General features: G+C 39.6%; 1 protein-coding gene across 1 annotated transcript in view; it reads left to right on the top strand.

The window, feature by feature from the left end:
• MMP16 (matrix metallopeptidase 16) overlaps positions 1 to 22601 on the top strand; it is a 299874-nt gene extending 277273 nt beyond the window's left edge. The window contains exons 7-10 of the mRNA XM_069731578.1: positions 231 to 369; positions 8441 to 8591; positions 17431 to 17546; positions 17751 to 22601. Of these exons, the coding sequence (XP_069587679.1) occupies positions 231 to 369; positions 8441 to 8591; positions 17431 to 17546; positions 17751 to 18085 (741 nt within the window). The 3' untranslated portion in view covers positions 18086 to 22601. The remainder of the gene's footprint in view (positions 1 to 230; positions 370 to 8440; positions 8592 to 17430; positions 17547 to 17750) is intronic.
• The last annotated feature ends 1725 nt before the right edge of the window (positions 22602 to 24326 follow it).

Raw genomic sequence — 24326 nt, 5'->3', positions numbered from 1 at the left:
TACAAGGGAACGGGAGGGATTTTGAAGGCACAGATAACCCCTTTAAGAAATAAGTGATTAATGATGCTGGTTTTGATTAGTGAGAGTGAGACTATAGTAAGGTTGTGTGTCAATGCCATTGGTACATTCGTTATGTACATCAATATGTTCATCATGCATATCAGCGTCCATATACTGTTTCTTTCCCAACTTGATGTATGTTGATAAACTTTGTGCTTCTAATTTTGCAGGATCAGTGGTTTTGGAGAGTTAGAAAAAATAAAGTAATGGATGGATATCCTATGCAGATAAGTGTCTTTTGGAGGGGACTGCCACCGAGTATTGATGCCGTCTATGAAAATAGTGAGGGGAACTTTGTCTTCTTTAAAGGTGAGACACACTTCATCGTAATTGGGGAACAGTGCAAAGACAATTAAATAAAAATTTAACATTTCAAGACATCTGTCAGCAGGTTGTTTCCGTGTAATCTGAGATCAGCATTATTTAAGGGATGAGACCCTGACTCCAAGGAAGTGTCACTGGGCTGTGTTTTGCTGTTTCAATAAAATCAGCGTTTTATCAGCAGGAGATTATCTCTAGAAGACTAGGTGTCTCATTCCTCCTGGTCCATCCACACCCTCACCACTGGTTGGCAGCTTTTTGTCAATGTACAGTGTGCACAGAGAGCTGTCAATCAGCGGTGTAAGCGAGGTTGTACAGGGCTCGGCATTCTAGCGCTAGAGATCAGCCAACATCACAGTGGTCGGACAATATGGTCCATCTTGGTAATATAAACCGAGCTACCCAATGAATTTTTAACATCCACAGAATTCACTTTAAGTCAATATCCCCCCTATACCAAGAGGGCACTACATCTACCTTCTCATCCACATGGCGGGAAGGTTAGAGGGGGATTCCCATTTTGTACGTTTATGAAATATCCTGATGATAAATGTATAATATTTTTGAGTCCCACAAACGGGAAGAAGAAACAATGATTGGCTGCAGTGCTTACCTGACACCCCGCTGAAAAAAGAAGCCCGGACTTCGTTGGCGAGGAAGAGGTGCAGAGTCTATTTTTTTCCATATATTTTCTTTATTTCCTGCATTTATATCTATGCCAGGAATTCATTGGACGGATACGATCTCTGATTGGCCTCCACCTTGTTTCTTTCCTACTTAAGGCTACGCCTCATATCTTTCTCTAACAGCTGTGTATAGGGGTTATTTCTAACCTGAAACACGGCAGCTTTTTTATCCTAAACTTTTTTAAACTTTCCTATACTTCCATCGTCTTTTTATTGCACAGTGTAAAAAGATATATTTTCATTTTTACGGTATTTTTTTTTCTGGTGCTGGGGTTTCTTTTAGTTTTGACCTATTTCCCGTACTCCCTGCACCACCCTGACAAGGTCGATACCGAGGTGCTTCATATTTTGTAATTCCTATGGATCTCTTTTTTTCACCATTGATACCATTGGCGAGAGAGCTGCTTGCAATTTTATCCTATTTTTCTCCACGAAAGCGCTTCACCCGCCAGGTAGAGGAGTATCAATTAAATTTATTTTTTTTTTTCAGCCACCCTGAATCAAATTAAAATGTGTTTTAAGATAGTGATCAAACACTTTAACATAAGGCCAGAAAAACCTTTGTCGGTTCAGGCACAGATATCTCCTTTTTTTTTTACCTTTACTCTTTTGACTTGACATATCCCAAAAAGAGTGGCACGAGGTGGCCTGCTTTGAAAAAAAATGTATCGGGAGAAGTTTCTTAAGTCGTAGAATTTTGGAGAGGACTGATGGTAATAAATATATTATCCTAATATTCCTATAGATGAGAGAACGCCCTTGGATTCCGAATAGGAACAGTGAGGTTTATGTCACCTTAGCTGTAGCCAAGAAGGAGGAAACCAGTAAAGCAGATTGCCCTATTTATTAGATCCAGTCACTTGTGAAATAAAAATAACATTTTCCTGTTCGTCTCAGCTTTCCAAATCACATATTGCTGTACTTGGCAAGTGCGGACACCATTTGTAGCAGCAAACTCCAGGCAGGCACATTGTAGAATCAGAGCAGAACATAAGGGATGCTTAGTGCTCAAAGCTTTTTTATAGGAAGCTTATTAATTTTATAATAATTTCTGCAAGTTTCTCATATATACTTTGTTGCTTTTTCTCAGTATTCTCAGGACCTCAGCTTATTCTAAGGGCTGCAAGCTGGTCCTACTTATGTCTAGGTCACATACTTGCAGGGATTTAAGACCTGTCACTAGTGATGAGCGCGTATACTCGTTACTTGGGTTTTTCCCGAGCACGCTCAGGTGGTCTCCCGAGTATTTTGGCATGCTCGGAGATTTAGTTTGTGTCGACGCAGCTGCTAGACAGCCTGAATAAATGTGGGAATTCCCTAACAAACAGGCAATCCCTACATGTATCCATACATAAGAAGAGAGAAAGGAACGCACCCACCAATCTTGTAAAATCCAATCCTTTATTCAGCGCATGGACAGACTTAGCAGGGAGGGGTGTGGAGGATCCCTACATGTATTCAGGCTGTCCAGCAGCAGCAAATCATGCAGCTGCCTCGACAAAAACTAAATCACTGAGCACGCCAAAATACAAAAAAAAAAACAAGCAACGAGTATACTCGCTCATCACTACAGGCTGTCACTAAAATATGCTTCCTTGTTAAGGGTGACATATTATATTAGCAGGTCTACTATACTATCAGGCCAACTGGCACAAAATGCTGAACTGCTTGATTAAGAGCAGTTAAAGGCGTCCTAGGGGCATGTAATATTAATGACCCACACCAACCTATCTGCTTATTACCCAGCATCCCAAATGATCAACTGCAAACACCTTTGGCTTTGGATGCAACCATTGCACTGTACAACTTTTTTAAATGTGTAGTGGCTGCTGCCAGTAACTGGAGATCAGCTCCTATTCCCTTGATCAGGATCGGCTCTGCAGTACCCGGCAGTGGCTGCTACATATTGAACAGAGCTGTGCAGTACAACTCTGTTAAGTCTTTATAGCTGGTAGTCACCAAAGCTGATCGGTAGTACCTCTAATAATTTGGTATTATTGACCTATCACAACGATAGACGATTAATATAATATGTCCTGAGGACCCCTTTAAAAAAGAGTACAGATGAGTTATAGATCAATGTAGTTCGCAATCAAGTATAACAAAGTTTCTTTAAAAATGTAGAAAAAAGTCTAGGTATAAACGACAAAATAGAAAGCAATGAAAAAATTGATAGCTGCACCCAGGTATAAAGAACACACAGTCCACAAAATAGTCTTTAGTGGGTGGGAAGACACATGGATAGCCAAAAATTGCATAAAATCCCAGTGCTCATAAAATCTGTAGTATCATTATTACATGCATCCACTTAGATAAACTTCCAATGCCCATTTTTTTATAATTTCATAATTAAAGAATATCATGTTAACGGGAAAAAGGCTCAGTTATAACTAACGGTGTCAAAAGCGAATGGCCCCGTCGTGAAGGGGGTAGCTGTCGTCTTTGAGCTTCAGTTCCTTACAATTTTCATGCTCTCTGCTTGCTGTTTGTGAACAAGAACATTTATGTTTATTCACATTTTCAAATATCGAACCCAATTCATTGGATTTTTAAATGAGCCACCCTTAATCCCAAAGGTCTTCATGTGACTATTGAGTGCGCACGTTGATTTTTAGATGAATGTTTCATTGGCACAATATAATTTGTGACAGATAGTTCAAACACTGAATAAAGGTGTTAATCAGAGATGAGCAAGCACGAAAATGCTCGGATTCCCGTTACTCGAACCGAGCAATTACTAATGGGATGAGTATAATGGGAGTCCATGGGAATTCCGAGCATTTTTTCAGCAGAGCTTACAAGGAGTTCTGGGGAGCAGTGAAAATTTTGAAATGGATGGAAAAAGTGCTGAATGGAGAACACGGGCGGCGCTGATACATGTTCAGTTACCCGAGCAGCGGCTGTAACCGCACTCCCGGCGCTGACTGATACCCGCTTTGCATTGGGGCTGGATGTCAGTCAGGGCCGGGGGTGCGGTTACAGCCGCCGCTTTGTATATTCAGAGCGATCACTGAACCGGCGCTGCCCCGTGACTGAAAGCGAAACTCTGCGAGGGAATAAGGATAATTTTCTCCCTGCAGCCTTCAGCTAAGTGCGGGCGCTGGGCAAATTAATAACGCTATTAACCTGCAGATTAACCCCATATGTGCAGGTTAATACTGTTTTTTTCTAGAGACAGGTTCCCTTTAAATAGGGTGACTTTATTGCCCAAAATTATCTACAGTATTTATATACTCAGTTTATTTATACTCTCCTCAGCATTGAAATTGCAAAACCAAGAAGGAAAAGTCATGGAATTATGGAAATCACAGGATTGCAAGACATGTGGAAGCAAAATCTACAAAACATGTTTATTCAGTATTGAGCATGAGCGCCATGTGCATAAATCCCATCACTTACAGCCTTTACATTAATCCATTGAGGTTATTGATGGCATCTGTGGACTTGTCTACCATCGAGCACATTTGAAACTTAATTGGCTGGCAGTGGCAAAGGGATCTGCCAGCAGCGGATTTTGATGATTTGCCCATGTTCAGTCAGCGTGGCAGAACATTCCTCAAACACCAATTAATAACCTCATTGATAGCAGCCAAGACGTGTAAGTGCGAGGGGTGGTGGCATGGCTCTCATACCTGATGCTGAATAAATCGAGATGTTCTGAAAATGTTGTTTCCATTCTTTCATCAATTGAATATGATTAACAGGCCTATCTGTCCTGTGATTCCTATAACTGCACATATTTTCCCTCCTGGTGTTGCGGTGTTGAGAACTCTACGTAGACAAATACAAAATTATTTTTGTGATTCATTCAATTTCATGGTATTCATGTTTACATACATTTGGCACGGAAAACTAATTAGAAAAATTCTAAATTGCAAGAGTAAATATGTTTTTCCTGTTTTTGTGTTTTAATGGCCAGAGCAGCACGTCTCAGTGTCATCTCTGCCTCCCAAAGCATCAGCGTACACCTCCATTCTTTCATCTAGTCAATGCCAGAAGCAAATGTCTTTCACAAAAGCATCAGCCATCATACAATAGACCTCTAATCTAAGGAGAAAATTGAACCGCTAGTGATATCTGTATTCGCTAACTGAATTGAGTTAAATTGGAAAATTTCAAGGCTGCAGAGTGTAAGTCGGTTCTTTAGCGCCGTAGCAAAAAGGAAAAGCACTATTAAAGCTGCAATTTAAAACAACTCAGCCATCAGGGCAATTGCCTGAATTCCATTTTCCCCTCCACTCTCTTGGTAAAGTAGAGTCGAATTGTATAACATGTCATCATGCGGCTTTTCATTTCTAGCACAAAGTGTAATATGAAGGCTACGTAAAAATAATATTCAGTTTTTAGGGAAACACAATAGTAAGGTGAACGTACTTTTACCTTTTATGTATAGTGCCATGCGGCAGCCTGACGGTTGTCATACTGTCTTTGCTAGGACTCGTAGAACTGCAATAATCAGCAATTGGTAAAGAAATGTATTACATGTTATGAATGGTGCCAAGTTAAAGGATCGTAAATGGCTAAAGATAAAAAATATTGGGATAGAAAGGTCGTCATCAAGATGGAAACATGATCCAAAGTAGAAATGTAGCTGGACTCCACCTTCACCTGGACAGCAATTCACTTTCCTGCCCTATCCATGTATCGAAATACCCTAGCTATAGCATAGTGAATGTTATGCACTTTTTTATGGCACCCGGGTGTATGCCCCACCAATCTTTGACTAGCTAAACCTCTCAACAGATGCATAGAAATGCATGGCTATGTTCACAGGCTGCAGGTTGACTGAATGATATTCCGCTGATGATTTCTGCTTCATGATATGCAGGGAGTCATCCAAATTGCCTCTTCAGAGAGGAAGAGGATTCTAGTGTCACCTGTTGGAAGTAATACTCCTATAAGTCAGTTGTGTTCCTTTAATGAGCCTTGCCACGATAAAAGCCAAACCAGAATCTCAATTTGCAGACACGTTCATGACAGCGTGGCAAACACAGCTTCTGATCAGCGGTAAAATCATTACCGCCGGTCAGACAGCAGCGGTTCCCAGTGTGAGACCGCAGCTATGATCGGAGGTAAAAAGTTTACCTCCAGTCACTAGCATCGGCTGATAGGACTACGGTACTGCTCCCATCAGCCTATGACTGCTGCCGCTAAGAACAGTGAGAGCAGTCGGCAGCTGATGGGAGTATTCATCAGCCGGCACCTGCGCTGTAAATAAATAATTTAAAAAAAATGGCGTGGGTTCCCTTATATTTTTGATAACCAGCCAGGCAAAACTCACAGCTAGGGGCTGCAACCCTCAGCTGTCAACTTCAGCATGGCTGGTTATCAAGAATAGGAGGTCCCCAATCTGATTATTTTAATAATTATTATTTTTAACAACCAGCCAAGCTAAAGCAGACAGCTGGGGGCTGGTATTCACAGGCTGGTAAGGCGCCATGGATAGTGTGGATAGTGGCCCCTCCAGCCTAAAAATAGCAGCCTGCAGCCATACAGAAAAGGCACATCTGTTAGATGCACCAATTCTGGTGCTTTGTCCAGCTCTTCCCACTTGCCCTGTAACTGTGGCAAGTGGGGTAATATTTGTGGGGTTGATGCAACCTTTGTATTGTCAGGTGACATCACACCCACGTCTTAGTAATGGAGAGGCATCTATAAAACGCCTATCCATTACTAATCCTATACTTATATTGTAACTAAACACACAGCCAGAAAAAAGTATTTTATTAATAAAACAAAACACACTTTTACTGTGAGTTTGGCCTGGCTCAGAAATACAGGGAAACCCACACAGTTTTTTTTTTTTAAATTATTGATTTACAGTGCAGTTACCAGCTGATGAATACTCCCATCAGCCACCGCATGTTCCCACTTTTATTAGCGTCCGCATGCGCAGGCTGACGGAAGCAGTAGTCCCATTAGCCGACGCCAGTTACTGAAGGTAAACTTTTTACCTTCGATCACAGCTGCGGGCTCATGCTGTCATTTGACAGCATGGGAACCGCAGCTGTCTTTCTGGCGGTAATGATTTTACCACCGGTGAGAAGCGGTGTTTGCTGCGCTGTCATGCACATGACACCACAACAAATACTCGGTGTTCGGGGGACCGTTCCCGAACAGTAACACTGACTTACTGGGGAAGTTCGTGTTTGGAGTCCGTGTCTGAACAGTAGGTGTTCGATACGGGCGCCGAACTTTTCTGGTTCGCCCATCTCTAATCCCTATACACATAATCTGCATGCATATTTATTTTTATTGGGTGATTTTCGTGTTTATAACTAGTTTAACAAAAAAAATGCAGATAAAATCACAATTGCTTTCTTAAAATTGCAATAGTTTTGCAATAACAAAAATAACATTAAAAATACTGCATCATATCCAGAATGAAAACACATCGTAAAATAAAAAAGGCAAAGAAACTTAAAGAAACAAACAAAATGAATCAGACAGATTGCTTTTGTGTATTCTGCTTCGTACACCTTTGTATAACATGGCAAAAAAAAAAAAAAACACAACAGAAAAAGCACAGTGTTTGCTCTCTCATAGCCTATGTAAAAAATGAGGCAGGAAATGCAGCGCAAGTATTTTGAGGTAAATCTGTTTAGTAAAATAATGTTACAGCTCACAGTTTAGAAGTACAAATAGAAATAAAAAGCCAAACTACTCTGTATATACTGTACGGATTTACTCAAATATTTGGAGGTTACTTTGACATTACTGTGTTTGTGTTAAACGGCTTGAAATGGGTTGGACACAGCCCTAGGGGGCCTAAAAGTGTTATAATCGCCTTTTCAGGGCAATTGGGGTACCTGTGATTCCTGACAAAATTTGTTTGCCACAAATCAAATTTTTAGCAAAAAATTTACCGAACAATTATTATGAATTTGAATTTTAAACAATTCGTTCATCTCTGACCAGCCGCACATAATATTTTTCACGTTTTTAATGTCTAGATCTGCCTTCAAGTTTTTTCGTGAAGTTTTATTATACTTGTAGGCTAAAATAAACTCTTAAAGGTTTTTTGTCACTCTGAGGGCAGGTGCATACGTTTTTCTCTCATCTGAGAAAATCGGTCTGATCATTCTAATCACACTCTGATCGGCGTCTGATCCGATTTTCTCAGAGGTGGAGAGAGAAAAAAAAGTCTATCTACATTGTCAGTCCGTGAAAATCAGACCACACTCGGATGTCATCTGAGTACATTCCGATTTTTTTTGCACGGACCCATAGAGATGAATGAGCAAGTTCCATCCGATTCTCAAAGGCAAATTATGCATGCTGCCATTACTGTCATCAGGTTCACAATGGACTCCTGGGTTTTAAATATTTTGAAATTAGTTGATTCCATTTGTCTTTGTGTTTCCGTTTTCTAGGTAACAAATATTGGGTGTTTAAAGATACAACATTACAACCTGGTTATCCCCATGACTTGATACATCTAGGACACGGTATTCCACCTTATGGGATAGACACTGCTGTTTGGTGGGAAGATGTTGGGAAGACTTATTTTTTCAAAGGTGACAGGTACGTAATAATAGGAGCGAAAGGAACTTACGGTATCTATAAAATAATTACACCAAGCCAAAAAAGTTTGAACATACATAATATTTATGTGTCCTTCCTTACCTCCCCCCTTCCTATCAAAACTTGACCCGATATAAGTCAATGAACTTTAACTTTGCAGAAGCAGACATCGGGGGGCTGATGTTAATAGGCTGGGAAGGTCCATGGATATTGGCCCCTTCCCAGCATAATAGGACCAGCTCACAGCTGTCTGCTATCCCTTCTCTGGTTATTAAAAATATGGGGGACGCAACATGTTTTTTTAATTATTTATTTTACATTGTCCCTCACTCAAGCAGCGTCGCCACTCATGATCCAATGTTATACAGGGCTGATTGGCTCAGGGAGAAGTCAGTGTTCGGAGTTCAGCACCCAACACTAGGTGCCCAGTACGAACCCCGAATTTTGCAGTTCGTGTTTGCTCAACCCTGTTTATTGTATGTGTGTCTATATGTGGCTAGTCAAGAGTTTTGTTAGCTTGTACCATTGTGGAACATGACATGCCAATGTGAGTTCTTATATTCTATGCAATTGCTTTTAATAGAGGAAGAGGACTTGAATTCTAGTTCTGGAAGTGGGAATCGTAAAAGTCAATATCAGCCTTGTCACATGACTTGGTATTAAAACCCAACCAGACATTCTAGTTGCAGACAAATGTTTCTGGGTGTTTACTCCTCATCAGTGCAAAGTAGTAGGTCTGATTTAGCTGATCTCCATCAGAGGCCTCTCATCCAGCCAAATTAGACTTTTTGCTTTGCGATGATCAGCGGCAAAAGCCCTGAAACATGTGTCTGAAAATAGAATGTCTGATTTGGCTTATATTCTAAGTCATGTAGCAAGGCTCGATAAAGTGTTGATATTGACTTAGGATTGCTTGCCCCAATACGTGGCGCTAGAGTTCAACTCCTCTTCCTCTTAAGAGGCTATTTGCATAACTAGCAAGTACCATAATTTGATAGAAAAATGAGTCCTTAATGAAATTCTCAGAAAGGTAAGGGAGGACTGTATGTTTTCAATGTAATCTGATAAACGAAAGAGGGTCCACTTGCAATATTTTTACCATTACATTTTTACCAATGAGATTTTAATGCTGGAAAACGGATTTGTCGTGTATTTTGCCTGAGGCTATAGAGCTTATATGGTAGTGGGCAGCTGCTGATAGAAAGTGATTTAAGTTAAGGGAACACATTGGAAGGCAATTTGACAGGCACAGGAAAGTTTTATACTTTTTTTTTAAGTTTGAACATTTAATCTATTAGTTCTGTCAGAATAAAATATTTCAGAATTTCTTTCCTGCAAATTATTGAGTAAGATCCTGTGGTTTGGTGCAGAAGTAATGGAAATTAAAATATGTAAGCCTTTACTAGATTTAAAGATGTTGCTCAGCAAATTCCTGCTGTCGTTAATATATTCTGGTATTTGGAAAGCATTAATGTTATTCAGCAATGTGATTATTTTACACCCGCAAGGGACATTTTTCATTATGTTCCAAAATAGTCCATGTTCTTTCATATTGCCAATCCTTTCAAAACTGAGCGTAGTAAATTATGGTGTGAATGAATTAGGTCTAGTTCCTCTCTTAGAAAAAGGTATTAAAGGAAAAACATAGCGACTAAATAAGCAACACGAAGTGTGGCACAATGGGGGGGTTACAAGCAAAGAACCACATGGAATTCTCTTCTCGCCCAAAGCTAAAAAATGTTTCAGGTAGAAGTTAGAAGAATGTGAGTTATGGAGTATATTGTAGATGTAAAGCAAACGTTTTTTGGAGGGTGATTGGTGCAGAATGTATTTTTTTACTATTATTTTACGTTTGTAGTCACTGGAGCCGTACGATTGGCAGGGAATAGTAGGCTGTAAAATGGCAGTCCAACTCCTTTAAGGACAATACAGACTCGCGCAGAGGTACAGATTGTAACCATCATGGTTTATATGTACAAGGGTCGACATTGACTGTTAGGATCACTACTTCCAATAGGTGGCACTAGAGTTCTAGCCCTCTTCCTCTCTGAAGAGACAATTTGTATATTTCCCAGAGGAGCATTGCGGCTTTAAGTCTCATCATCTTGGCATGCTTAACATGTCACTTTCCGCAAGGAAAAATGATACCGCTTGGATCCCGGTCAGACGCCTCTCACACAGTCAAATCAGATCTCACACTTTGCACTGACGAGGGGCAGTACCCCGAAACACAGTGTCTGTAAATTGAGATTCTGGTTTGGATATTATCCTAAGTCATGTGACAAGGCTCGTTAAAGGGTCGACATTGACTGTTAGGATTGCTACTTCCATTAGGTGGCACTAGAGTTCTAGTCCTCTTCCTCTCTGGAGAGACTATATACAAAGTACTTATCTGTAGTTACAGGGAACAGTTGTATACTGGATACTCCCACAAGTAGGCTTTGAACCTACTTGTGGTAGGAGCACTTAAATGGAACCTATCACGTTGAAAATCGTGTAAATTTTCAGGCAGGATGTGATAGAACAGGAGGAGCTGATCAGAATGAGACATTTTTATGGCAAAAATTTCAGGAAAGTTGCATTTTTTTCATTGAAACTCTGGTGTTGGTATACATCTGAGTCCAGCGGGTGGCGCTATTCAGTTATTGACAGTCTTCTCTGTATGACTATGCATGGAGAGATAGCTGTCAGTCACGGAGTAGGACCACTTACTGGACTCATGTATACAAACATACAGATAAGTCCATATATATTTGGACAGAGACAACATTTTTCTAATTTTGGTTATAGACATTACCACTATGAATTTTAAACAAAACAATTCAGATGCAGTTGAAATTCGCTTGAGGGTATCAACATTAAAATTACCCTCAAATGAAAGCTGAAAGTCTGAACTTCAACTGCACCTGAATTGTTTTGTTTAAAATTCATTGTGGTAATGTCTATAACCAAAATTAGAAAAATGTTGTCTCTGCCCAAATATATATGGACTTAACTGTATGTCTAGAAGTTCTGCAGATTTTTTTCCAATAAACCTTTATATCATTCAGCTCGGTTTCTCCTTTTTTCTACCTTATTCTGTCCATAGACTGCATGTCCAGTGTGTCAGTTTTCATATAGTCTTCATGAGGCGCAAACTTCAACACAACAATCAGCTAAAGAGTCCGGGTCACCATAATTTGGTCTTTGCAGTAGGCCTTTATCAGGACATCCCCCCATCATTGAGGAGTGGACTTCTTACTTAGACACTGTTTTTTCGTTACTCTCCTCAATTCACTTACTGGGTGCTTCTTGTATTCTCCATTTTCATTTTACTTGTCAAACTCAGACGCCTTCCTCTGCCTTCTCTGGGGTCCTGGGTTCAAATCTCACGAAGAACAGCATCTGCAAGGAGTTTGTATGCTCTCCCCGTGTTTGTGTAGTTTCATTCTGGTACTCCTGTTTCCTCCCACACTCCACATACTGATAGAGAATTTAGATTATGAGCCCCAATGGGGACAGTGATTGATTGTGGTGTTTGTAAAGCTCTACGGAATGTGATTACGCTATATAAATAAGCATTATAAACAATTTCTACAACACATGCCAACTAATTACTAACTAAACAATCCCTTTTTATATTCTCCTTACAGAAATAAAAAGGTGCAATGTGCCATGATCAAGAGTCAATACTTTCCACAATATGACCTTGCACAGCTGCCATAGTTCCCAACACAGTATAGTCATATGACAGTAATAATTCCAATCAGAACCAGAAGATATGACAATACTAAACCCAATCAGAAGCAGAAGCCACTTTTTACACAAATTTCCAGATCAGCAATTCACAATTATTACCTCTTCTGCTCTGTGACCTACTCTATTGGCTGGCATCCTTCCTCACTGTTCAAAGGCCAAATGTTTTACAGTTTTTTTCAGAAAGACCAACAACATTGATACCACTTCTGGAATGTTCCCTAGAGAACATAAAAATATATATAATGTTACTCTTAGTTGGTGCATTGAGTGAAGTGATTAGTCTAGAGATTGAAAACATAGAGGTTGGACATGACAGTTGCATATCAAAGGTGGTTGGACGAGAACCGATGCCTCCAAATGTTTCATGAGGCTTTGAAATCTCTTTTTCTCCAGAAGGGCCCCAATAGTTGTGAAATAACACTAAAATTTGGGACAACAAACAATGTAAGGGCTAGCAGAACGCACCAAGTAATAGAGAGATTGATACGAGTTGTTCGCAGCCAGGGGTCCACCGTGCAGAGATACCTGCTGCAAATATTGGGGGATGGACACTGAGCTCACACGTGGGTTAAACTTCACCCCGTGTGAAATGTAAGCGACCTCTGTTGCCTCACAGACTCGCGCTGTACACAGAAACTAATACCCTAACTAGGGTTGTGCTTGCTCTGGAACTCTTCTGTGCTAACCATACACATGAAGGAACCAGATGCTAAGCCAAGGCTAATTGCCCCCTCCTGACGCTAGCTGCCTGCCTGAGAGTACAGCCCCAAAGCTAAACAGACTCACACCACATATATACTAAGTGGTAGAGTATCCACTGGCAACAGCTAAACACAAATGATACTAGCGCATGGCCGTGCGGCCATGCGGACCTTTTATAGGTGTAGCTCTCCAGGACCTTCCTAGTGGACAAAATAGGAGCTGCTACAGGACCTGAGCAGGTGACCCCCGACCTCCAATGAGAGCTCTTCTCTTGGGCATGCTCAGAAGGAGAAAAGCAGGACTTAGTCCCAGGAGTGCCTGCTTGCCGCCGAACAGTACAGTACTGGTTATAATGGCTGAACCTGGAAGGGCAGCAGTAACCAAACGTGCAGAATCTGTCTGAGCCAGGCGCTGAGACAGATGTCTCCGCTGAGCAGGTTCCACTGTGGCTGGAGAAGAATGGGAGACCGCCGAGGACATGGTTTCAGATTCCCCCTGTGCAGCGGCAGGAACTCGATACATAATGCTCTTTTTTTTTTTACATTCCACACAATTATAATACTCTTTTACTATACTATATTACTCTCATTTTACCGTCAGCTTTGAGAAAACTGGATCTTAGCAGAACCAGGGACGCTGATTTTGGAAATAAGGATTGTAGTTTGGATTTTGGTGACGAAATTGCCAATGGGGTTCAATTTCACCACTCTAATTAATGATGTCAGTTATTGGGATATTGACATAACTATGAGAGAACACAAGTTCTACTTATAAACATGATCAGAAACGGCTCCCTTGAGCTTCTAACAAGATTAACATTATAAGCTCATTTAAAACCCATTTTGTATAGTAATTCATTTTTTTGTGCTTCTACACTACACAGACCATCAATTCTCTATTTACTGATAATTTCCAAACCAATATATTCTCTATGTGGTAGGGAATTTAATGCAATAATCCAAGGAAGACATAATGGACAAGATAATCTTAGATCTCTTCATTAGGTCAAGTTGTTCCATACATTACCCAGATGCCTTGAGTTAATTTCCATCTATAGTAAGAAGTATTTATTGGCGTGTGAAGTAGCTATCTATGCAGTTGTTGATTCATTTTGAAGAGTCATTATGGCGAAGGTAATCAATTTTTAGTTCTAATTATCATACTCCGCAATCACACTGTTTCCAAAAATAGTGTGTGGTATCACAGGAGGCTTCAAGGAGCACTTCAACACTTCAGCTCATCAGTGTCCCAGTTTTCAGGAATGATGGATCTGTTTCACAATTTCAGCTTACTATATTAGATAATATTAAGACGTAATCTAATAATCTTTAAGGAGTAAGATATCACCTATCCATGGCATGGTGATAACTTATAGATCGATGGAGGTCCAACTGCTGAGACTATTACCAATTGGCAGAACAAGAAACTTTTATCCTCATTAGTATAGAGCAGCAGTGCACATAGCTCCACGCCATCCATTCTCTATGGGGCACCTTCAAAATGTTGAGTAAAGCGATTATCATCTCATTGGCAATGAAAGGAGTGTCGGTTGGGCATGCGTACTGCCACTCCCTTCTAATGCCAATAATTGGTGAGGGTCTCCACCAATCTTTAAATTGTCGCCAATCCTGTGGTTAGGTAATAACTTATCTTCAAAGGGCAACACTTGTAAGGCTAGTTTCACACTAGCGTTTACCTGATCTGCGGAGGGCTGCGGACTTCCTCCGTGAAGCCCCGCCCTCGGCTGCACCTCCGCCGCTAGCTCCGCCTACTTCTGCATGCGGCCCGCATGCGGCCTACGTACCTATCTTTAACATTAGGTACGCAGGTCATGCGGCTGTATGCGGATGCTTCCGCATGCGTCGTTTTGACGATGCGGCGACCATCGTAGGACGCAGCTTGTAGCAATTTTTTTTTCTCCGCATCGTCAAAATGACATGATCATGAGAATGGGAAACAAGAGTCTCTCCACCTTAGTGGTGCAGCAGTCCAGTATGTCCACTGCTGTTCAATTCTGTGGGACTGCCAGAGATAGACGATCATGAGTTTCCTAGTGTTCAGGTCCCCAGCAGTCAGCAAATTATCACCAAGTGTTGGTAATTTGATAACTTTGTAACTTAGAAAATCCCAAGGGTTTAGCCACCTTGTCGCGATTATGGTTTTGTGTTGGCATTCGAAATGAGAATTCTGAACAAAATTTGTTAACAGGTAATTATGGACTCATCTCCATCTACTGGGAAACATTGGAAGCGTTTTCATAGTCTTCCGTTTCTCTTTTGTTTTAGTTTGCTATTGTGTAATTTGTTCGAAAATACTTACAAGGTCTACAAGATGTATCACAGCGTAAAGAGCTAAAATACTGTGGATGAACTACATGGTAAAGTGGTATTCTCAAGTTTGGAAACTATGCCCTATACATAAAATGGATATGTTCCCTATCGCTGGAATCCAACCATTGGGAACCCCACCTATCTTATCCAGTCATTTTTATGGAAGTGCATATGCCCAGCACAGGACCCGGCAATGTCCGGTGGTCCTATTATGAATGAAAGGATCGGTAGTGTGCATAATTGACCACCACTCCATTCACATATGGCACTTCAGAACTCTGACTTTGGGAATCGATTGGGGTCCCAGCCTTTGCAAAGTTATCCCCTATTTCATTGGCTATCTTCAAAACTTGAGAATACCCCTTTAAATTATGAGAATGAAATATGATTCCCAAATTAGGCTGGTTTCACATTTGCGTTTTTTGCCGCTGCGTTTTAATGCATAAAAACGCATGCGTTTTTTTTCCTATATTTAACATTAAAAACGCATGCTTTTTTTGTGTATGCGTTTTGCCGTGTTTGACAACGCATGCGTCGTTTCTAGAGGCTTTTTTTGCCGCAAAAAAACGTATTGCTGTCTATGTAAACGCATGCGTTTTTAAGCACATGCGTTTGGTTGCGTTTTTAAATGCATGCGTTTCTATAGAGAAAAACAAGTCTACACACTGATAAGCCACCCCCCACCATCAAGGTGATAAAGGGATCCAAACCCTAACCCTAACCCATCAAGGTGATAAAGGGATCCAAACCCTAACCCTAGGGATCCAAACCCTAACCCTAGGGATCCAAACCCTAACCCTAACCCTAGGGATCCAAACCCTAACCCTAGCCATTTCTATTTATAGTGGGTTTTCTAGTTGATTTTTATGATTGGCAGCTGTCACACACTAAAGACACTTTTTATTCCAAAAAATATTTTTTGCGTTACCACATTTTGAGAGCTGCAATTTTTCCATATTTTGGTCCACAGAGTCATGTCACACGCTCTCTGTAGTCCCATTGGCGGTGTCTGGATCTTGATTTTTCTCTTGTGAAATTTCTCATCATGCTTTTAAAAAACGCAAACGTGGTAAAAACCGCATGTAAACGCAGCGTTTGTACGCTGTTGTGGATTCTGTTTTTGGGCTCCCTCTGGTGGTTACAGATGGTACTGGGTGACTTGTGTTCTCTGCGGTCTCTGGTGTCCACCTGTTCTATCAGGATATGGGAGTTTCCTATTTAACCTGGCTTTCTTGTCATTTCCTCGCCGGCGATCAATGTAATCAGTGTGTCTTGTTACCTCTGCTTCCCGCTTCTGTAATCTTCAGGACAAGCTAAGTTTTTGATTTTCCTGTTCCACGTTTTGCTTTATTTTTGTTTTAGTCCAGTTTTAAGTTATGTGATTCCTTTTTGCTGGTTGCTCTAGTGGGCTGATATTACTCCTCATGTTCCATGAGTTGGCACATGAGTTCAGGTAATTTCAGGATGGTTTTTTGTAGGGTTTTTCGCTGACCGCGCAGTTCACTTTTGTATCCTCTGCTATCTAGTTTTAGCGGGCCTCATTTTGCTGAATCTGTTTTCATTACTACGTATGTGCTTTCCTCTCATTTCACCGTCATTACATGTGGGGGGCTGCTATTTCTGTGGGGTGTTTCTCTGGAGGCAAGAGAGGTCTTTGTTTCTTCTAATAGGGGAAGCTAGTCCTTCGGCTGGCGCGAGACGTCTAGAATCATCGTAGGCACGTTCCTCGGCTACTGCTAGTGTTGTGAATTAGGTTCAGGATCGCGGTCAGCTCAGTTTCCATCACCCTAGAGCTTGTTCTGTTTTTTGTGTGCTTGTCCTTTTGTGATCCCCTGCCATTGGGATCATGACAGTACGCGTTTACATGCGTTTTTTTTCACCATCTGCGGATGCGTTTTAAACGCTGCGTTTTTAAACGCAAATGTGAAACTAGCCTTAAATATTTAGCATTTTCCAGTGATATTTAAATTTACTTGACTTAGGTTTCTAGATTACATTTTTTTTTAATTGCTGACCCTTTACTAATACTAAATAAAAACAAAAAGTAAAATAAAGTTATTTTGTTTTAGGTACTGGAGATATAATGAAGAAATGAGAGTTATGGACCCTGGTTATCCCAAATCAATTACCATCTGGAAGGGAATACCAGAATCACCCGAAGGAGCTTTTGTTGACAAAGAGAATGGTATGTATAACTACGAGTAGGTTTATATTGTGCATCACATTCTGATTGTTACATTTCATCAGAATGGCTAAACATAACGGGTTCATATTAACCAATGATCTATGCAAATCACCATAGCCCTTCATTATATAACCTAATCCTCCTAATAAATCCCCTAATAAAAATAATTTTGAAATAAAAATGTTGTTTTTACTATCTTTTCAGGCTTCACTTACTTCTATAAAGGCAAAGATTACTGGAAATTTCACAACCAGAGATTGAAAGTAGAACCTGGATACCCACGGTCAATTCTTAAAGATTACATGGGATGTGAGACTACAGTTGACCGAGACAAAGATCGAACCAGTAGTCAAGATGATGTAGACATTGTCATGAAGCTAGACAACACAGCCAGCACTGTGAAAGCCATAGCTATTGTAATCCCCTGTATCCTGGCCCTGTGCCTCCTTGTTTTGGTTTACACCGTCTTTCAATTCAAAAGGAAAGGAACACCCCGCCACATACTGTACTGTAAACGCTCTATGCAAGAGTGGGTGTGATGTAGGGCTTCTTATTGTAGAAATTTGAGGTTACTTGAGAATAAACATCAGAGCTATTATGCTGTTCCCTAGCTTGACACAGACATCTGTGGGCCAGGGTCATATGGCTGATCTTTAAAATCCGAGAGGTTTTGTGTCCTGCACTTGAGTGGGGATTCAATCATCTGGGGAGCTTCCATGAAATACAGTTTCTGCCAATCCTCCAGTTTTTGTATTTCTTTGTCATTCAATTTTAGCCCTTACCTCTGCACTCTGGAGGCAGACTTTGTGTCCAGAAGTAACAACGAGGAGGTAGAAAAAAAATCCTGACAAAAAATAATTTTGCTTTCAAATTACCCTAGTATCGAATACTGCAGATTCTCTTCGAAACGTTTTATTCTGCAAGTTGAAAAAATCAAACTAACCGAAGAATCACCCATAATGAACCTTCGACAGAGTGTGAAGACCCAAAACAGCTTTGTTTCCAAAGAGGATTGTTTCTCTGTCTGCTATGGCTAGATCCCCACAACTGATCTTGTGGGAGAACAACGTGACGTGGGACCTTGAGACTGTTTGGACAGACTTTATTTTTTCCAACAAACAAGGGGCCAAATTATCTGCAATACAGTAACAGCCTTAATGATACATTCATTTTGTGTTTTATACAACTTTTTCTGAGCTTTGTCCAAAATGTTTTGAACACATTTTTAGTCATTAATATACTGAACAAAAAACTTCTTTATTTTTTATTTTTTTTTTTGCATCATGATATTTGATCAACTGTCTAGGGCACTTATTAGGTCTGACAGGAACACTCATTTGGAAGCTTGGCGGGAAGCAAAATGTCTCCGAAGTGTACTGCTATAATCTGCGACAAGATGGCAGTCCTGTTGTGAAGGAAATTGCAACAAGTATTATGACTGTGTAACCCTTTGAGCACTATTGTATCAAGGAGTGCAAGGATATAAATGTGCAAAAGAATTACTGTAAAAAGAGTTAATGAGAATGTACAGGACTAAGTATTTTGATTAAATAATTTCTGCTTTATTGTAGAGATATATAATGAAGGATAGGCAAAGGGAGATGGTTTTGTAATAAAAGGTGGTAGGAACGATGCTATGGAACGCAGAGATATGATTTGCCTTATGTGATTCCATCTTGGCACAATGCTAGGGAAAGATCGAAAAATTTTGAACATCAAAATAAATTAGCCTTTATTTGCATGTTTGCTATGGTTCTCAAAGGGCAAGGAGGTGATGGAACCACAACAGAAGCATACAAGACTGGAGGTAGCACCAAAGTCAATCTTATCGCTTTCATCACTCCATCTGATCTCCAGCATTAGGTTCTTTTTATTTTACTTTTTGCTATTCCTAGAGGAAAGTCAGTGAGTGACATCTCTATGGAAGTTATTACAACTGCATTTTGCAGTAGTATACTTTTACAGGCACTATGCTATGAACACTTAATGATGGTATATTGAGTGCAATTGCAGTGTGGTCAGCTGGCTTCAAGTCAGCGTGAAGGAAACAGATTGTTTTCCAAGGAAACAGTATGCCTTTATCCAAAATTGTGTCCAGTTGACTGTCATGACTTTGTCATTTTATAGAAAGCTTGCTGTGTAAAACAGAGCACCATTCTTGCTCTTTGTGCCCTCTGACCTTTAGCGTATGTTTAATAGGAGAAACTTATACTTAAGATGTATGGCGAATGCGAGTTGAAAATGAATGACCATTTATAAATTAACTTTGTCTAGTAAATTTATAACACATAGGGTGTGCGCATATAATCACATTTCAATATAGCATATTTTTTTTATTCAAGAGAACTTGAGTTTTTAAAGAAAATATGTATACGACTAGGTGCAATAATTGGCACACAAATGTCTATGTGGGCATACAGTATATAGCACATTGTATTGCTGCCTCATCCCTACAATGTTACTTACTGGAGATATACATATGGCAATGGAAACCTTCCTGCCCATTTCTTACTTTATAAAATCCCCTCCTTTATCATTCAAACCATTCTAGAAGATTGTTACACATATTTCATGGTGAAATATATAGACCATGTAAGGTTATGGCAAACATAGTTAAATTAGGGGTTTTGACAGACCCCATCACTGTCCCACAAAGTGTACGAAAAATTACATCTTTTGCAAAAAATTGTTGATAAAGCTTTAGCTCATTTTATTTTTTTGATTTAAAAATTGATTAGTATTTATTATTTTAAAATGAACTCATCAGATTTCCTGACTGTTCCAAACAGCTACAACAGTGATATAGGTGCAGATTTCTTTAATTTGATAAGGGTGCTGTCACATTGCGTTTAGGCACCTGTTCGGTGGCCCCATCGGGGCTAACATCTGAACCCCCTGCAAAACTGGATTTGGCAGTATGCGCCGACAGGGTCACAGACTGTAATGGTCACGGCAGATCAAACATGCGCTCTGCCATGCATAATTTTCGGCCATGTACACCTACTGGAGGCGCATAGTGAGACGTAGACTGCGTCTGAGTGTCCACCTCCAGTAGGTGTACACACCTGAAAATGATTAACATCAGAGCGCACGTTCGCTCTGCTGGCACCATTATAGTCAATGGCCCCATCCGCACATACATTCAAATCCCATTTTGCAGGGGTCGGACTCAAGGCCCGACAGGGCCACGGAACGGGTGCCTTAACACAATGTGAGGTTTTTTTATGTGCTTGCTAATGTTGCAGTATTTAAGGAATGAAGCTTTATCTTGTAGTGTTGCATATGTTATTGAAGCAATGCATCTGTTTCCTTGAACTAGTCATACCACAGATCTTCTTATCATGCCTCACTAGGGGTGATTGACAGCATGCACAATGGTTCCTCTGTGGTGGAGATTGCATGTAGGCTGTTAATCATGCTCAGACGGGCATCATTAGTAGATTTGAGGGAGGACTAGTCTATTGACCAATCCTACCTTACAAGCATATGCAGTGCTGCAGATTAAAACTTAATTCTTCAAACACTGTGGCACTTGAATGTTATATAAAAACTGTGTTAGAATAAAGACATCTGAACACTTTGGTAGTGGATGTGGACAGTCAAGAGTCCCGACAGGTTCATAATAATATTTTGGTAGTAATAAACTTTAGCCAGTTAACTGAAAAGGATTTTTTTCACAACAGACACCATTCATAGAATATTAATGCAGATCCTTTGCTTTTCTGACTAAGCAGCACTGCCATCTCAGTTGCATAATCTAATTTTAGCGACTGTATGTACTGTCCTTATACAAAGTGGTGGAAGGAGAGTTATCTCCAGGGAAAAGCAAAGAGGCCCCAGGGTTGATACTGGTATGCTATTGAGATAGGCTCTTTGTCTGTTAAGTGAAAAATGTCCATTCATTTATAGTTTACTGAAAATGAGTCCTGTTAGCTTTTTACGTAAAACGTTTTTAGCTTTTTCGGTGTGGCTTTTTGTTGGGAGCCAAGCAATTGCTAACATAGTATGGAATTGCACAGTAGATCATTTTAAACATTGTGTCTTCTATTTTCTCATATTATGATCTATTGAAAGTAGTACAGTTATGATAAAATATTTTGGGATATTGTCATGAAAGGGAAAAAATATATATAAGTAAATAATTTATGATAAAATGGGTGATAATAAAGTAATACCAGGAAGATAGCTGTAATTGTTGGGAACAATTTTCCAATCTCAAAATGCTGTTTTGTTTTTTAAAACTGGCCTAAAAATCTAGGATAACCACTTAAAACTAATGGTATTGCTCAGTCATGAAAATAGATTGTCCTAAGAGTGTTTAAAAACTGCCCTGAGTAATGGTATGGTGATGGCAATATTTGAAAAAATTCTACTAAAGTTTTGGGTGGTAATATAGCATTATCTTCTTCTATCAGATTGTATTAAATTTTATATTTTAGACCCTAAATTCTCTCGGTATAGTGCTAATAAATTACTGCCCCATGTCAGGGTTACAAGTCCAGATGCCTAAAAAATAAGGTGTTGTTTTCCAGGAACTTCACGCTGGAACTGTATTGTAGTCATGTGTGTCCCAGGTTCTTAGAGTTGTTGGGGTACCATTGGTTCCATCAGTATCGCATTTGGCAACAGACAGTTGTTGTTTTTGTCGAGATTTTAGGTATTTGGCCCATGATCTACACATTCTGTATTGCTTTGTAGGGGGGAAGCAGCTACCGATCATAATTTTTGTCCTGGGTTACAGAAAGCCTAATGTCTCTCCTCTAGTAATTTTTCTTAGCTAAAGACCCCAATACACATTGGAGTAAAATAAAGTCTGACGATTTTGGAAGGAGTAGCCAACTATCTAATTTGGTTGCGGCCTCCTGATGTTCCCCCGACATCATCATTTGAGAAGGATCGGACCTTTTTAATTTCAACACCCTATTCTATTGTTCACCCTGAAGTTAAGTCTCTGGCAGCAACATACCCCCTTTACGAATACAGAACACAAACTGGCTCACCTGATCCAAACATGTATTTGCAGGAGTTATAGGCAGTCAAGAGAAATGGTTTCAGTAGAGATGAGCAAGTGTACTCGTTGCTCAGGTTTTCCCGATCACACTCGAGTGCTCTCCGAGTATTTGTTAGTGCTCGGAGATTTAGTTTTCATCGCGGCAGCTGAATGATTTACAGCTATTAGCCAGCTTCATTACATGTGGGGATTCCCTCGCAACCAGGCAACCCCCACATGTACTCAGCCTAGCTAATAGCAGGAAATCATTCAGCTGCTGTGATAAAAACTAAATCTCTGAGCAGTCATAAATACTCGGAGGTCATCCGAGCAACGAGTACACTCGCTCACCACTAGTTATCAGATAAACTCTTTGTGAAGAGTATGGTAAGCTTAACAAAGATACAAGGAGAGATGGTTGAGTGCTAATTCTGTAGCCATTATAAGTCTCTGCTTGAGACATTATTTCACCCCTAAATTTTTTTTTAATACAATAAGGCTTTATAAGTCTAATTAGTAAATTGATAATTAGTAATCCGAATGATCAGATTTAATAAATTATTTTTTTTAATAAAAACTAAAATTTACTATAAATAAAGCTATCACTGAACAAAGTAAAAAAATCTGTATTTTTTAGTTTTTAACATTAAATGTTAAGTCGAAACCGCTAAGTGATCTACATCTCATAACGGTCGGTAATAATAAGGGAAAAAAAAGTTGAAGAAAGTATCCTTGTATGCATGGTGAAAAATGAAATGGAAAGTTTCACTGTTATTTATTTTCTAATAAAATAACACCATCGAAAATTTCCTGTATATTATTTTTTTCTCACTTAGGCAAAGTATTCGATTTTGTTTTTAATGACAAACACAAAGCTCATTTGTGTGCAAATGCGAAGCTGAATAACTGGTGCTAATGTGTATCGAGACTGTGAGCTATAACCGGGCAAACGTCTGTAGTGCTTAGACTGACTATTTACATGGAATATTGGAAATCAATGCATAAACAGTATGTTATTTGCATAAGTCGTATTTTAATACCTAAAGTCATTGCACAGAAAATAAAGTTAAAAAAATTAAATTTATTAAAAAAAAAATAAAAAAATAAAAAGTTGTGATGCCCCATATTGCATCCTCTAAGATACATGGGTCAGTAACTGTTTAATTATTATTATTATTAATTTTATTTTATTATATTGTATTCCATAATACGGCAACTTTTGTTTTCCAAAAAGAAACAAACAAACATGTTTACAAATCTTTATCACTGTGACTGCATTACTCTGAAAACTGGTGGCACAGGCTCCCGGCAGCTTAGATAGATTGCAAGCCTTTGTGCTCTCAAGCAAGCGTTCCCCGTGTCAGTCAAAGTGGTAAAGGCTGTGCAGTGATTCATTTCTATTTATTACTATTTATTTTAGGTTTCTCTTTAAGGAGGGCTGTTTGGGGATCGGGCAGGTTGTCTGCTGTAAGTGTCTTAAAGGGAAGGGATCATTGGCTTTTATACTATTGCATCTTCTGTAATTACCATTGTTTTATTGTGTTGTACTTAAAAGAAAAATAAAACTGCAAATAAATGGCAGACAATATCATTTTCCAAGCTGATTTTACTATTTTTTATATATATTTTTTTTGCATGAAAAACATCTTTGGTCATGGACGCAACAAAACTGTGGACATAGAGCACCTATGGCAGTAAATGAAATTTGTATGATGAGACATGGCACCCATACTGTATATAAGTAATGCAGCAATGATAATACTTGTAGTATTGCATCTAATAAAACATGC

This window comes from Ranitomeya imitator, chromosome 6 (genome assembly GCF_032444005.1).
Source record: "Ranitomeya imitator isolate aRanImi1 chromosome 6, aRanImi1.pri, whole genome shotgun sequence".
Classification (NCBI taxonomy): domain Eukaryota; kingdom Metazoa; phylum Chordata; class Amphibia; order Anura; family Dendrobatidae; genus Ranitomeya; species Ranitomeya imitator.
Note: the sequence above shows the minus strand (reverse complement) of the source record. Positions and strands in the feature narration are given on the sequence as shown.